Source organism: Podarcis filfolensis, assembly GCF_964270895.1.
Source record: "Podarcis filfolensis genome assembly, chromosome: 2".
Taxonomy (NCBI): Eukaryota; Metazoa; Chordata; class Lepidosauria; order Squamata; family Lacertidae; genus Podarcis; species Podarcis filfolensis.
The window spans coordinates 103,876,634-103,892,217 of NC_139605.1; the positions used below are offsets into that span (position 1 = coordinate 103,876,634).

Consider the following 15,584-nt stretch of genomic DNA (forward strand, 5'->3'; position numbering starts at 1 on the left):
TGGCAGGTGGATGGCATATCATCTGTGACTGTATCCATGGTCGTGCTTACAGAAGCATGGATTACAATATGCATGCTTAAGATGTTTCTAAATCAGGATATGTTGGGGTTCACTGATTATGAAGCCAATTTTCTGTCATACTAAATTAGAAGTGAATAGCTTGCCTTTCCACTAAGTATATCTTCTTGTTGGCATTGTTTTGAGAGAAGGTGCAGGGTTGGGTTTAACTTTAGTAGAGAACTTGGCAAACTGGTTGGATCTTTACAATGTTGGACAGTTGCTATTGAGCATATTGTGTGTTTTGTGTGTGTGTGTGTGTGTGTGTGTGTGTGTAAAATCACTCTCTCCCTATATGCACACAATGTTATTAACACTTGGTTATCTTTCAAGGTGTGGGCACTGAAACTACAGAAGTTTCCCCAAGAAAGTTAGGGCCAAATAATGGATAATGCTATGGTCTGCGAGGTGTTTCCAGGATTGCAGCTATTTAACAAGCTAGTTTTGGTGTGGTATGAAAAAGAGTGGTTTAGAACAATAGCCTTGAATAAAATGGCTTGTAATGGCTACATACATGCCTTAGACTCTTTGTGAAAGGAAGCTGTGAACAGTTAAGGTTTTGAGTCTATGGCAGCAATGGGCAGAGTTCACACTTTCAGGATCTGCTTAATTTTTTACTGGAATCCCGAGAGAGCCACTAACTGGAGGCATGTGCAAAAGAGATAGAATTAAAGAATTCTAGGCCCAGGAATTTGGTTTAAGTCCCAGAATTGAGTGGAGCTCACAGCCCTTTTGCACACAAGTCTTTGTTCTCCCCCTCTGCCAGCTTTCTTCATTTTAGCGGCATTGGGGGGGGGGTTATTGTGCTAAACAAGGTGCCAAAAATCCTGGCTGATACATTTCAAAATTCCCTCAGTTACCAAATAGATTATGTTCTACCTTCTGCCCACCCCCTGGTCTATGGAATTGATCACATCCACTCAAAAGGAAGAGATTCAGTGTTCCATGAGCTTAAGAAAAAACAACAATCATAAAGGGCAAACCTCTTTTGCTTTCAGTGGCTTGATCATACTGTGAATGCACACTTGCTACTCAAGTTCTGGAATTGCAAGCTGCTGCTTATGAAAACAAAGACTGCTGTGTCATTGTTAGCAGGCAAGCTGAGATCTTAAGCACCTAAAGAGGAGCAGTTAACCGATAACTGTCTTGGCTGCTTTTTTCAACCATTTCTTAACAAAGGAAAGAGAATCCAGAGTCACGAAAAAGCATGTTTCATGAAAACATTCCCCAACAATAGCAGATCCTACGCACAACAACTTGCATCAAGGGTCAGTGCAGTATCTATTAAAGTCAAACAAGAGATCGGCATATTGATTAGTTTGCGAATGGACTTTGAGAGATAGATGTTACATTTTTACTGCCTTGGAGGACTTTGAATTTTGGGCATGGAGGCAAGATACAGAAGCTAGATAAATTGTGAATGGGCAGTAAAATGACAACTGCAGTTCAATGTAAACAAGTGTAAGGTGATGCATGTAGAGGCCCAAAAACTTGATTTCACATATACGTCTGAACTGGCATTGACTGGCCTTGGTGTTGTGGATTGCTATGAAGCTGTTGGTCCAGTGTGTGGGAGCTGTGAAAAAGGCAAATTTCACGCTAAGGATGGTTAGGACAAGAATTGAAAAATAAAAGCACCAATGTCACAATGCCTTTCTAAAGATGATGGTGAGACCACACTAGGAGTACTGTGTACAGTTCTGGTTGCCTCGCTGCAAAAAGAATACAGTGGTACCTTGGTTCTCAAACTTAATCTGTTCCGGGAGTCCGTTCGACTCCTGAAAACCTTTTGAAAACCTAGGCATGGCTTCCGATGGGCTGCAGGAGCTTCTTGCACTCAAGCGGAAGCTGCAGAAGGATGTTCGGCTTCCGAAAAACGTTTGCAAACCGGAACACTTCCGGGTTTGCTGCATTCGGGAGTCAATTTGTTCGACAACTAAGCCGTTCAGGAACCAAGGTACCACTGTATTGCAGGATTGGAGAAGGTGGTTTTTTTGTGTGTTTTTGTTTAGGGCATTCAAAATGATCAATGGGGGTGGAGCCACCTCTTCTATGAGGAAAAGTTGCAGGATTTGGGACTTTTTAGTTTAGAGAAAAGGCAAGTAAGAGGCAATGTGATGGATGTTCCTAAAATTATGCATGGCACGGGAGAGTGAATGCATGGGGGAGGGAATAGAGAAATGTTTTCTCAGTGTGCTAGAAGTTACAGGCATCCAATGAAGTTGAATGCTGAAAGATTCAGGGCAGAAAAAAAGGAAGTACTTATTCACACAGCTCATCATTTGAGTGGAATTTGCTCCCGCATCATGAGTAGCAATTGCATGGCTTTGAAAGAGGATTAGACAAATTCATGGTGGATAAAGCTATCAGTACCAATCAGGGCTATCATCTGCCTTCTTGGTAGGAGGCAGTATGCTAGAAACTGCAGGTCAGAAGAGTGCTGTTCTGCTCAGGTCCTACTTGTGCGTTTCTCATGGGCATCTATCTGGTTGACCACTATCAAGCAGTCAATCATTTTATTTGTATGCTAACTTTCCAAAGTTATAGCCATGCTCAAGGTGGCTAGCATAATTACCAACATAATAAAAGTAGTCATAAACAAGCAAACATCAATAAGTACACATTGAACCATTTCCAAATAAATCATAAGATCTACCGTATTTTTCGCTCGATAACACGCACCTGACCATAACACGCACATCGTTTTTAGAGGAGGAAAACAAGGGAAAAAACATTCTGAATGAAACAGTGGATGTATCATTTTTGTGCTTCATGCTGTGGCCACAGACATGTGATCTGATGGTGAATTTGGGGTGACCCAATGCAAAAATCCTGAGAATCCCTGTGGATCCATGCTTTGTAACCACGTTTTTGCACCATTGCAGCCCCAGGCAACAGTGGGTGTGTGATTTTGGGGGGGGCAGGCTGTAGCCATGGACATGCTATGTGCTCTGATGGTGAATTTGGGGTGACCCAATGCAAAGATCCTGAGGATCCATGTTTTGTAACCACGTTTTTGCACCATTGCAGCCCCAGGCAACAGTGGGTGCGTGATTTGGGGGGGGGCAGGCTGTAGCCGTGGACATGCTATGTGATCTGATGGTGAATTTGGGGTGACCCAATACAAAGATCCTGAGGATCCATGTGGATCCATGCTTTTTAACCACATTTTAAGTGGGGAAGGAAGGAAAAATACAGAATGGACAAGGAGCACGAGAGGGGTGTGCAGAGAAGCAGCTGGCTAAGAATGCAGGAGAGGGGTATAACGGGAGGGAGGAAAGGAAGGCAAAAGTTTTCCCTCACCTACCCACCCAAGCCAGCCAGCGCGCTCTCTCTCTCTCTCTCTCTCTCTCTCTCTCTCTCTCTCTCTCCCTCCTGCATGTTTTCAGCAGCACAGGAGCACAGAGACGACACTCTGCTTTCCCCTCTGCTTGCCTGGAGGGGAGGGGCTTTCCCTGCTCTTTGTTCCGTTTGAGCAAACACAGCAAGGAAACAGAGGAGGGTGGGCAGTAAGACCCTGAGGCAGAATGCAGGAAAGCAGCCACTTCCTCTTTTCAGGTTTCCCTTCTCCGAGACGCGCGATTTGATTTTTGCCTGATTTTTTTTTGCCATTTGGCTCCAGGGACCACACATTCGCTCAATAACACGGACAGACATTTCCCCTTCCTTTTTAGGAGAAAAAATCTGCGTGTTATAGAGGGAAAAATACGGTAGATTAAATATACCAAAAAAAAAAAAACCAATACCAGCAACACCCCACAACAATACCCCCTAAATGATACCCCAGCCAAGAGTCTGTCCAGCACCCTCAGCTTTTGCAGCTGGAGTCAGTCAGGGTCCTGCCCTCCCAGGCCAGGTGGGAAAAGGTCTGGGAGGGGCAGGGCAGGGAGCAGGATGAGTGCAGGATTTTGGAATAGATTGGCTACTGGCCAGATACGTCTGCTGTTCTTAAGTTCTTTCACTATAAATCCGGGGTAGGCAGAAGGCAGATGGAGATCTACAAGCAGATTGCAGAATGATTAAGAGTACGTCAGGTGAGTTTCTGACCCCAAACTGTTTAACAATAGCAAAATGTATTCCCCGCTCCCAATTGGTTTTGAATACCTGTAGCATCTCAAATGTAGATTTTGCTCTCCTATAAGCAGGTAATCCCTGTATTTGGGTGAATGAGTTAACTGGCTCCATCCTTTTCATAAGTAAGCCCACAGGCATTACTAGCCTGCAAAGGTCTTTATCAGCATGCTGAGGAATTTGAGGTCTTGATAGGACAGGCAACTGGACCAACCAAAAACAAGAATTTCGGAAGAAATGAATGCAAAGTTCCACATCTAGGTAGGAAGAATGAGATACACACATACAGAACAGTGTAGCACCTAACTTGACGACAGGATATAGGTGTTAAAACAAACTGAATATGAGTAGGAATGCTGAATAATTTTGTTCATTGATGCTCTCTGTGTTGTGGGCTTTAGTTCCCATAATCCCTGACCATTGGCCAGTCTAGATAGTTGTTAGGCGCGTACAGTGGTACCTCGGGTTACATACACTTCAGGTTACATATGCTTCAGGTTACAGACTCCACTAACCCAGAAATAGTGCTTCAGGTTAAGAACTTTGCTTCAGGATGAGAACAGAAATCGTGCTCCGGCGGTGCAGCAGGAGACCCCATTAGCTAAAGTGGTGCTTCAGGTTAAGAACAGTTTCAGGTTAAGTACGGACCTCCGGAACGAATTAAGTACTTAACCTGAGGTACCACTGTAGTCCAAAGCATCTGTAGGGCACCATCTTGGCTACTGCATTAGGTTTGTCTTCAAACCATTCATAGCACAAGCTGTGAATGAGGTTTGTTCTTGGCTTATTGCTTGTGGTTTATATGGGGGAAAAGCAAACCCAACCAGGGCTTAGCTCCCAACAGTACAGGTGCAGCAGGACCGAAGGAGAAGTGGAATGGTTGTGATTTTCAGTCTTTGCACCACCATGCTGCATGCTCACCTTTAAACCGTGGTTGAGCTTGACCATGCTTTGAAAGTGACATGTGAACCAGCCCACTAGTTTTTGAGCGGTCTTCGAGGGCAGCCTCATTGCAGCACATTGCATTAACATTTCAGGAGTGTAAAGAACTGTAGCCACTCTCCCTCTGTTTGACATGGCTGTAGCTGGCTACGGGTACTTTGTGTCTTGAATGCCACTTCAGCCGCCAATGGGAAGGTCAGATCTAAAAGCACCCTCAAAATTAACACCTGAATCTTTAGGGAAAGTGCACCCCCATCCAAAGCAGCCTGAACACCACCTCTCAGATCAGAGAATGCCTGATCTCTCAACCACATAGGCTTTACCAGGGATTTCAGTAGTCTTGATCGTCAAGCCACTCCTCACTTACTGCTTCAGTCTTTTAGTTCTGAAAATTGTAATTGAATAACAGAAAAGGAGCACCCCTTTTGTGACGCACAAGTCTTAAAAGCCGAACAAATAAATGCGTGCTGGCAGTTATGCTAGCATTAAACAGAATTAGCAGCTGGCAGATCTTGATAAATGAATTGTAAAAACTGCAGTTTGCGTACCCAGGAGGGAGCGACAACATTAAATATTGAGTAAAGGTTTGGTGCTGTGATGGATTCCTCTGTGCACATTTGGTAGCTGCGTATTATCCTCAAGATTAGTACCAAACTACAAAGGCAGCATTGAGACTGCCCCAGTTGTCTTAATTGATATCGGACTAGTTCTGTTAGAGGTTACACCTCCTTCGCTGCTGCTTTGATCCTTCTGTATTTTTCTTTTCTTTTGCCTGAGTAGGCTAACAAAGCAGAATTTCAACAATATGTCAGGGGTCTCACAAAACTGTACGGGTCAAAGCAGATGTTGCGAAAGATCGTCCTTCTGATCCGTTCAGCCTGGGCCTCCTGCTATGTTGAGCCTGTGTTGACTTCCAGTCAAGTGTAGCGAGGTGGTTCTGTTCATGCTCTTGCTACATCAGCAGCAGTGTGCCATATGCTTACCTGGGTTGAATTCAGTGAATGTTGATGGTGTACATGTGGCTGAGAAGCAGGCATGGACTGACTGAAAATGGGAGCATCAGCTAAAGGAGAGGGTTGTGTGAATAGGCCATGAATCGTTAAGGCAATACTGTACATTGCTGCTCCCAATTTTCTGCTGCCGTTATGTTTGCTCTGAAGTAGAGCTAAGGATTCGCAAAGCTATGTTGAAGGTGTGTCTAACCCAATGATAAATCTTGAAGATAAGCTTTAGTATGCCTAGGAATATACCAGACTAAGCTTCTGACCTTCAGAACTCATCACAAGCTCTTCCCAGGCAGTCTGATTTGGGGCTGGTCTTGCCATATTTCCAAGGCTGGCTGTTTTCAGAGTTCTGCTTCAAGGCAGTGTATACAATTGCTGCAGTGTTCAACAGGTGGAACCCCTGTGCACTCTGCCTCTCTAGTGGGGTGTGTTTGCATACTCTTGTCACCAGGGATTGGATGAGACCTTTTAGCATAATCTCCAGCCTACTTTTTATTTTCTTTCTGCACAGCACAGTGTATATCTACAATTCGTCTGAGAGTTTATTTCCATCTTCTTGGTTCCTTTCATTCTGAATATTCTGTGTCTCTTTCCACTTCATCAGATTCATCAGGATTTATTTTTGATGTGCAGTCCAATACTGTGATGGCTCAAGGAGGTACCTTTGAAAACATGAAAGAGAAGGTAAGGAATTCCTGAACAGTTCTTGTAGCTGGGAGTTTGGCATGTTATATTGCTGCTAGATTCTTATGATCTGCGACGGACAGAAATTTGGAGTAGATAGAGACCTCTGCTGTAGGCAAAGCTGTTACCCCTTTTGATTCTTTGATTCGTGTACTACTGGTTTGGGGGGAAATGATCTCTCTGTAACTCCATTTCTCCCTTGCCTCCTTTCCTCTGCCATTCCTGCAAGTGACTTTAAAGCCGTGATTGAGACATGTGCATTACCAAAAAAAGGGGGGGGGGAGCTAGCATTTATTTGGGGGCAAAGATGTACTGGCCAGTTGTTGCATTTGGCAACATATTGAGTCATAATGTAAGCGTTGCAGTAATAACTGAAGCAAAAGGGACCCAGGTGGCTTCAGTGCTGCTGTGTGTTCATGTTGCTTCCAGCTATAGCGTCTGTGAGAGGTTTGCTTCCTTGGGATGGGCTTCAGAAAAACATTGCCAGAGAAAACAACACTAATGGGCTGTTCCCAGAGCAAAACTGAAACTGACATCAGCTGGAAGAAAAGAAACTTAACTAGTTTCCTGTGTTGGAAGCAAGGGGAAATGTTTGACTTGGAAGCAAGTGGTTAATATGTGACCTGCATATCTCATTTTTCTAGATCAGTGCTGTGAGAGCAATAGTCCCCAACCGCAGCAACAACGAAATTATCCTGGTGCTGCAGCACTTTGATAACTGTGTAGATCGAACGGTGCAGGCTTTCATGGAAGGTGAGTTTTTTAATAACCAGGTTGTATCTCAGATGCTGGCTGTCATCTGTGATGGGGATAAATGGTGGGTAGGGGTTATGGGCCTTGCATTGTGAATATGTGCAGTTACAAACTCTTCACTTTTGCACCTAGTTTATTTGGTGTGGGTGTTTGTGATTCTTGGTTTTGTTGGGGACCAGGAAGGTAACATTTGGGGTGTGGAATTTGGTATGGAGAAAGACTGGAAAAGAAGGAAGGGTGTAAGAGTAAAGAGTTCCAGTTTGAACATTTATTTCCTTTGCATGTTTTACATGCAAAGACAATCCACATAAAAGGGAAAATCAGTCCTCAGCTCTGTAAACTGTTGAGGGGAAAGTCTCCTGGGCAACTATTTTACAAAGATCACAAGCTAGCATGACATCCAAATATGCATCATTGTGGCAAAATAGATATTCCTGCAACTTTCACACAAGTATACATACTTAAAACAAATATTTGGTTCATGTAGGACATATGTGTGCAAAGTCCCCAAAATACTGTTTTCTAACTTTTTAATGAAGAAGCAGCCATACATTTCTAGATTTTACTTTCAGTCAACGTGGGCTAGAAATTTGTTTCTCGGCTCAGAAGTTTGTGTGCTTGGATCAGTACAACTTTGCTTTAGCATCTGGGTTCTATATTGCACCATCTTGACAATATAAATTCCCACTTTTCCTGCTTCATTCTTTTGTATATGCTTATGTAGGTACATGAACATTTAAATGTTTATTACTTGAGGCTGGACAAGAGCCAGTTTGGTGGCCAGCCCAAATGTACCTCTCATTAAATGGTAATTGTCTTTAGACTACATAGGGAGAGTTTTTCTTGGCTTTTCTCAGAATGAGCAGCACATTGGTTTCATTCCTGAATATGTTTTCTTTCTTTCTTTCTTTCTTTCTTTCTTTCTTTCTTTCTTTCTTTCTTTGCATATACTCTTTCAGAATCTATTTAGGATCCACATGAAACAAAAAGGCCATATTTCGGTATAGGATTGAAACTAGAATTGTACACACAGAGTTCTTAAACTCTTTTGTCACTACACTACCATTAAAAAAAATCAACCAATGTGTAAATTATCTATGCAATGGCTAGAAATAATTTTTTAGTTACTTGGAAGTTAGTAGGCTGTACTTCCAGTGCCAGGAAACACCTCTGTATTAATGCAGTTTTATTGCTCCAGCACATGCATGCTGCAACACATTGCATGGAATACTGTGATTCAGAAGGGGCACACTTGAGTTCAAATTAGATCTCTGCAGCAGCCTGTATCAGTTTTATCTAGTTCTCGCTGACATTTCTTGTGCCCAAACCAAACAGGCACTTTGTAACATACAAAGACTTTTAATATCACACACAGAAAGAGAAAATTCCTACAAGAGCATTTGGATGCCCCTTGTACGTAAATCCTCATCCCTCCTTCGTTTTCCTGGCTCTAACTTCATGGAAATTCAGGCTCTGCTATATTTTTCTCTTTGGTTTTTTTGGTCAAAAACTCTCAGAAAACACCTGGGGATAAGAGGATGGTCTGCTTTCCAACCCATGGGCAGAAAAGAAATATATAATTCTTCCCTTCATGTGCTATCTGCGCCACATCAGTTACTTATGTAACTCTAGATTCTCTTTTAATATCTCGTGTTACTATCTCCTTTCTACTTCACATTCATAGCACATAATTCATAATACATTTCTGCTTATGATTTTTCTTTTTCGAAAACAGGTAGTGCCAGTGCAGTGTTGAAAGAATGGACAGTAACTGGAAAGAAAAAGGTAAGCCTTAATTTGGTCTTGAACTGCAGTGTATTGGGTTGGTTTGGAGTCTTTCTGGAAGGACCATGGGGGTTTCTAAGCCCATCTTCTTGTACCACTGACACCAAACGGCAATGACACAAGAAAAAGAAAATTTGTCGTAGGGCAGCACTGCGTATTTATTACTAGATAATGTTGATCTGAGAAACTACTCCAGTGTCTGGTAGCTTTTGGAACAAAGTTTCAAAACCACAATTCACTTCTGCTTAGCATTATTGGTGTGTGTGTGTGTGTGTAAAATACTGCCCTATACCTACAGGTTGGTTCACAGAATAAACAGAATATAAAACCACAAACCATTCATGAGAGACGGTATCATGTGGGAACATTTTCAGCTGGCATGCTGAAAAAAATTCCTAGTGCTGCAAAACTGTTCCTTGGCACCTGTCTATTAGGCTTCTTCCAGGTTCAGGGGTAGTTTTCTGATTTCTTGATTAAATTGTTATCCATTTGGCCAGTGAAAATGTTACTCAGCCATGTCCCTGGCTTCTAAGATTTCACAGTGTGGTTCTCACTCGCTGTCAAGCACACCTTTTCAGTTGCAAGGGCTAAAAATGGAAAGCTGCAACTCTCAGAGCCCGTGAGAGCCCAGTGACACATCCTGTGCCTTTTCTGCATTTGTACAAAATAGTGGTGTGCACACATCTGTGAGTGCAGCCAGTCCAGAATAATTGATGGTTGAGAGCAGTATTTTTAATGCTCTCCTGCACTAAAGTCTTTCTCTATGCACAGTTGCCATGCATAGTACACTTGGGCCACATTAATCTCAGTCTGTCGGTTCTAATTGTTAAATAAATCCATCCCACTTTTAAGGGATCAATGCCTAGGACGTTCAGCTATAAAGTATCTAATTATCTGATGTTCAAGTAGTAAGAATGATCCTGGAAATTAAGCTTAGCGTTTTTCTTTCCTCTCCCCCTTCCCCCTTGGTGGGGTGGATGTATTAATCCCTAGAACAAAAAGAAGAAAACTAAGCCAAAGCCTCCTGCAGAATCGAGGGCCAGCCTTCCTGACCCCAGCAAGCCAGCATCCACCGAAGAAGAACAGTCTGTAGCTTCATCTGATAAGGGTGGGATCAACGGTTACCATGTCAATGGCTCGGCCAATGACACAGAGTCTGTGGACTCACTCAGCGAAGGTTTGGATGCGCTTTCCATAGATGCCAGAGAGTTGGAGGAGGGCGAGCCTGCTATGCCTGAGGTGCCTGATGGAGCAGGTTAGTTCTCTGTCAGGTTGTTGCTGAAAAGCAGAACTGCTGCTTGCGTGTGTAAAGAAATAGGAGGGCCTTGTTCTCTCCATTCTGCTGTGCTTAAATATGTAATAAAAAAAACCAGATTGAATACCTTCTTTGCTGTTTAGCACTTTTAACAGAAAGGAGGTCAGCTAGTTCTTTGGAAATACGGTGGAAACTATTCCAGGTTCCCAGAGGAAGGAGATGGCAATAGGAGCGGATTCTGCTACAGTCGTACCTTGGAAGTCAAACGGAATCTGTTCCAGAAGTCGGTTCAACTTCCAAAAGGTTCGGAAGCCAAAGGACGGCTTCTGATTGGCTGCAGGAAGCTCCTGCAGCCAATCAGAAGCTGCGGAAGGCACATTGGACGTTTGGCTTCCCAAAATAGTTTGCAAACTGGAAGAGTCACTTCCAGGTGTGCAGCGTTTGGGAGCCAAAACGAGAACTAAGCTGTTCAAAAACCAAGGTATGACTGTATAAGGTTGGGTATCTAAATTTTGCACTAAAGGCTCACTTAGAAGTGGCTTCATAGAGATGGATGCTAGTGTATCTTCTAGGTAGATGAGCGTTCATAGCACATTGTTCTTTCTGGCGATATGGTGCTCTGCCAAAACTATAAAGAGGTGCCTAGGAAAAATAGTTTGGGAACCCTGGCTTACATAATTGCACTGTTTTACTGTGTTATGATCTTCAGATGCATGGAGTAGGACCTTCTTTTCCTCCTTCTTTAGTAACATTAGAAAACGGGCTAGCAGACCTCAGTCCAAAGCCTGCCACCACACGGTCTTCCCAGAATGCCCAGCCTCTCCGGGTGCAGCCTGAACTGAGAAGCTCCAGCAAGCCGCTCTCCAGGCCTGTATCCAGCAACCATTCACCTGCCCCTTCATCTCTGACGATGCTGGATGAGGTCCCTGCGTCCTCTGGAAACAAAAAGCTAGGTAGGCTGGGTGGGATCTGTGACTGCTGCATGATTCTGTTGTTCATTTTCTAGGCTTCGCTGAGCACATCATAGTTTCGCCGAGCAGATCTGGAAACAGCTACAGAGTGACTACATTTGTTCTAATTACTGGGCTGAAAAGTTTTAATGTGTGCCTCCTCTTGTCTCACCATGGGGGTAGGAATGGATAGCATTGGACTAGAATCCGAAAGACACCTAGGTCAAGAGCCTGCTCAGCCATAAACAACACTGGATGACATTATCCCAAGTCACTCTCAGCCTGACCCTCCCTCACAGCTTCTATGACCCACCATATATGCTGCTCCCAACTCCTTGAAGAATGGTGGTATAAAAGATGAGAGAAATAAATGTGCCCACATCAATGGGATCTTGAAAACTGGATATAAAATTGAAAGCTGTTAGCTATTAGTTCCATATGCTGTAAAGAGTGTATACAAAGGCATTAGAGATGTACAGTTGTACTTTGAAAGTCGAACGCCTTGGGAGTCGAATGTTTTGGCTCCCGAACGACTGAGAACCGGAAGTGAGTGTTTTGGTTTTCGAATGATTTTTGGAAGCCAAACGTCTGGCGCGGCTTCCGTGGCTTCCAGTTTGCTGCAGGAAGCTCCTGCAGCCAATCAGAAGCCATGCCTTAGCTGTCGAACGTTTTGGAAGTTGAACGGACTTCGCAAATGGATTCCGTTCGGCTTCTAAGGTACGACTGTATTCTGTTTGTCTTGTTCATGTCCAGCAGTCTTAGGAACATGTCTGCATGCTGCTCCTCAGCCCAATATAAATTAATCATTTATATTACTGTTCTGCAGCTCTTTGGGCTAGATTCAACTAAATAATTGCACTAGCAGGAACCAGCAATATAAGTCCCACTGGTGCAAAGTGATTTTTCTCAGCTTTTTTTCCTCCCTACACTGCCCTCCTCAAATCAGCTTTGGGATTAGAACAGCAAAAGAAGGGAAAATGGTTCCGTCTAGCACACAGAAATATGTGTGCTGACAGAACAATTGTAATAGCACAGCATTGAATTTTTTATGTCCATTTATCTTGTAAAAATGCATTAAGAAGACATTTTCTAAACAATAAATCACCATCCTTGTCTTTCGCTGTGTTTTAACACAAACACTGTGCTAGCTGCTACATTGGTATCTTGCACCTGGTGAGTCCTGAGTTGTGATCTTCCTGTGGAAGATTGAAACTGATAGCTCACCTCCTCCTTCCCCACTGCCTTGGTGGTAACTTTCCAAGCCTGCTTTAATGTCAGACTGCTGCCAGCCCTGTAGTTCTTGTCCAGTTTTATGCTTGTTCTGCAAGTCCTGTGGTTGGGGAAGAAATTGCATGCAGAATTACTGAGCAGTCTCCCAGCTCTGAGGCTTATCCCCTGGATGATTTGAGAACATAAGTCACCAGGCGAAATGTCTCTTCCCTGTTGAATTTGAATTCCAGCTCTGCTTCCATTTGGGCTGCAGAGACCTCTTGTAAGGTACAGAATGTGTTAGGTAAGCCGGGGCTTCATTTGCAGAGCGCATTAGGCAGACAGTCTGCTGAAATTGAATTTAATTAAATTGCCTAGTGGTGGGAGGATTATGAGCGCTTTAATAGGAATGTTGCATCTTTGTTGAGCAGGCTATAGATGACACCCTGTCTGTTAACTGCCTTTCCTCCAGCTGCTATAAAACTAAGACACAGAGTTGGTTAACTGAAATCCTTTAATTAGTTGGTTTTCCTGCTCAATCGTTGCCCACTGTTCATATCATTTAGAACTTGTACTATCCCATATTTTTTCACGATGTTCCTTACTGGAAACTTTTCAAGATCGTGTACATTTTTCCCATGACGCGAGCCAGTATCTCAAAGAAACCTGGTGGTTAATGAGAAGCGGCAGTTTCTTACCATTCCTTCCTTTAGTCTCCTCTGTTCCTGTCTCTACCTGTCGGCAGCAAGGACCTCCAAGACCTTGATTCTAAGCATGGCCATTATCCCTAACTTCGGGGAGAGATGAACATCCGGCTCCCAGCATCAATGGTTCACCTTCTCGCAGTAACAAGGGCTATAACAAGCAACTGGCAGTTTAGCTTAGCAGGGGGTGAACACTTCAGCATGCCTTGGTGATGGAAATAAGCATGGAGATGTGCTCTGCTGGAGAGATGAGGCAGAGTGTCTATAACCTTTATTGCTCTCTCTTGAGTCTTTCATCTTTTCTTTTAGAAGAAACTACTCTTGTACAAGGGACGCGGGTGGCGCTGTGGGTTAAACCACAGAGCCTAGGACTTGCTTGATCAGAAGGTTGGCGGTTCGAATCCCCGCGACGGGGTGAGCTCCCGTTGCTCGGTCCCTGCTCCTGCCAACCTAGCAGTTCGAAAGCACCTCAAAGTGCAAGTAGATAAATAGGTACTGCTCTGGCGGGAAGGTACCGGCTCCCTTGGCCAGTAAAGCGAGATGAGCGCCGCAACCCCAGAGTCGGCCATGACTGGACCTAATGGTCAGGGGTCCCTTTACCTTTACCTACTCTTGTACAGATTTGAGCTTACTAGGGGGAAACGCCTTCTCAAAGTTAAAACTCTGAAATTTAATTCATAATTAGATGCCCCACATGTGCAAACAGTCCAGTGCATCTGGCGTATTCTTGAAGTCAAGGTATCATCTTCTGGTCGATCTGGTAATCTGTTTTTTTAAAAAAACAAATGGGTACTTCATGGCAATTAGTCAGTAGTTGACTATGCATTAATTTCAGTGCTGAATGTAAGCCCCACTAGGATGAGTTTCACCTAGGAACTTTGAATGGGAACTCCTGAGTTGATTCTACTGAAGGCAGGGCTTACATTTGCTGCTGAATTTAAACTTCATGCAGGATGCAAGCCCCGCTTTTACCAGGAACCTTTGCAGCCATGGCTTAATTCATGTGAAGGAAGAGAGGAAGAGCACCCCTTGGAGTGTTGTGCCCAAAACTTCCTTTTGAAATTGAATTGCCTAGCTTCAAGGGATTTACCGGTAGGCGGTCCCATGCACCTGTCAAAATGCTCCATGGAGGATTGGCCAGTTCTGGATTGGGCCTTCAGGCGGATCCAGTTCGTCACCTCTGCTTTTATAGCAATTTGGAAAACTTGGATGGACTAATACTAGATGGCTTTGTGTGTTTCTTTCCCCCCGGCAGGTTCTAATATTGAAAAATCAGTGAAAGACCTCCAACGGTGCACTGTGTCACTGGCTCGGTATCGTGTTGTAGTTAAAGAAGAAATGGATGCCTCCATTAAGAAAATGAAACAGGCCTTTGCAGAACTTCAGAGCTGGTATGCTAACACCTGTAGAGGCTGAATTATTCAGATATGAATAAGTTTAACATGTCTTGGAAAAAGGAACCACTTTACTTTTACGAGTGTTTTCCTTGGGGCCTGTCACTTGTAAGGTAGTCATGTAGGTAGTGTACATGGTCAAGTGTATCTTCTCATTGATGGTGGTTGTTTGGAAAGGCTGCCACCAGTAACTGAAGCTGGTGGTGGTCTTCATATGACAAACCTGGCTGCCAATCCCAGCTATTGGACCCTGAAACATCATATGACAGTTCTGCATTAAAGGCGGCCACAATCTCCTCCCATTGTTCCTTGAAGCCGCTGAACTATGCATGTCTTGAAATGCCCACAACTGCAAGGAAAGCCCCCTTTTAGGGGAAGAGCTGAAGACGTGAAGCCCCTGATCTGTATGCCAATGGTTCCAGGTTTAAAAATCCCCTGTGAGGCCCTTGTTGCAATTCTGCACTCTGACGTGGTGAAGCATAACTAAATTCTGAAGGAATAGATATTTAATTCAGGGGTTGCCAGTGGGGCACCCATGGGCTCAGTGGTGCTCTTGAAGTCTTCCCCTGGTCAGATGGCAAAACATCTGAGCCCCTTGGTCAAAAGGTGGCGAGGGCAGTCACCTCTGTCTTCCTTGAAAAGCACACATTGCTGAAGGAAAAAGTTGGAAGAGTGACACTCTTTCCAGTTTCCTTTTTCAACTCATGTGCTTTCCAAGGCTCAAAATTCGCATGCACTTCCTCCCTGTCTCTCGGGTGAGTGGGCTCTTCCAGAGG

The 15,584-nt window shown here is 43.8% G+C and overlaps 1 protein-coding gene and 1 long non-coding RNA gene across 4 annotated transcripts in view; both read left to right on the plus strand.

The window, feature by feature from the left end:
- Window positions 1-15,584, plus strand: part of LOC310755762 — a 1,619,227-nt gene that overhangs the window by 169,488 nt on the left and 1,434,155 nt on the right. The gene's annotated exons all lie outside the window — the stretch shown is intronic.
- The window catches only part of SPATS2 (spermatogenesis associated serine rich 2), a 51,032-nt gene that overhangs the window by 25,709 nt on the left and 9,739 nt on the right, over window positions 1-15,584 (plus strand). For all 3 annotated transcript variants that reach the window (XM_083598776.1, XM_083598777.1, XM_083598778.1), the window contains exons 3-8: window positions 6,679-6,758; window positions 7,403-7,511; window positions 9,247-9,296; window positions 10,290-10,551; window positions 11,298-11,504; window positions 14,670-14,805. In XM_083598776.1, the coding sequence (XP_083454902.1) occupies window positions 6,679-6,758; window positions 7,403-7,511; window positions 9,247-9,296; window positions 10,290-10,551; window positions 11,298-11,504; window positions 14,670-14,805 (844 nt within the window). The remainder of the gene's footprint in view (window positions 1-6,678; window positions 6,759-7,402; window positions 7,512-9,246; window positions 9,297-10,289; window positions 10,552-11,297; window positions 11,505-14,669; window positions 14,806-15,584) is intronic.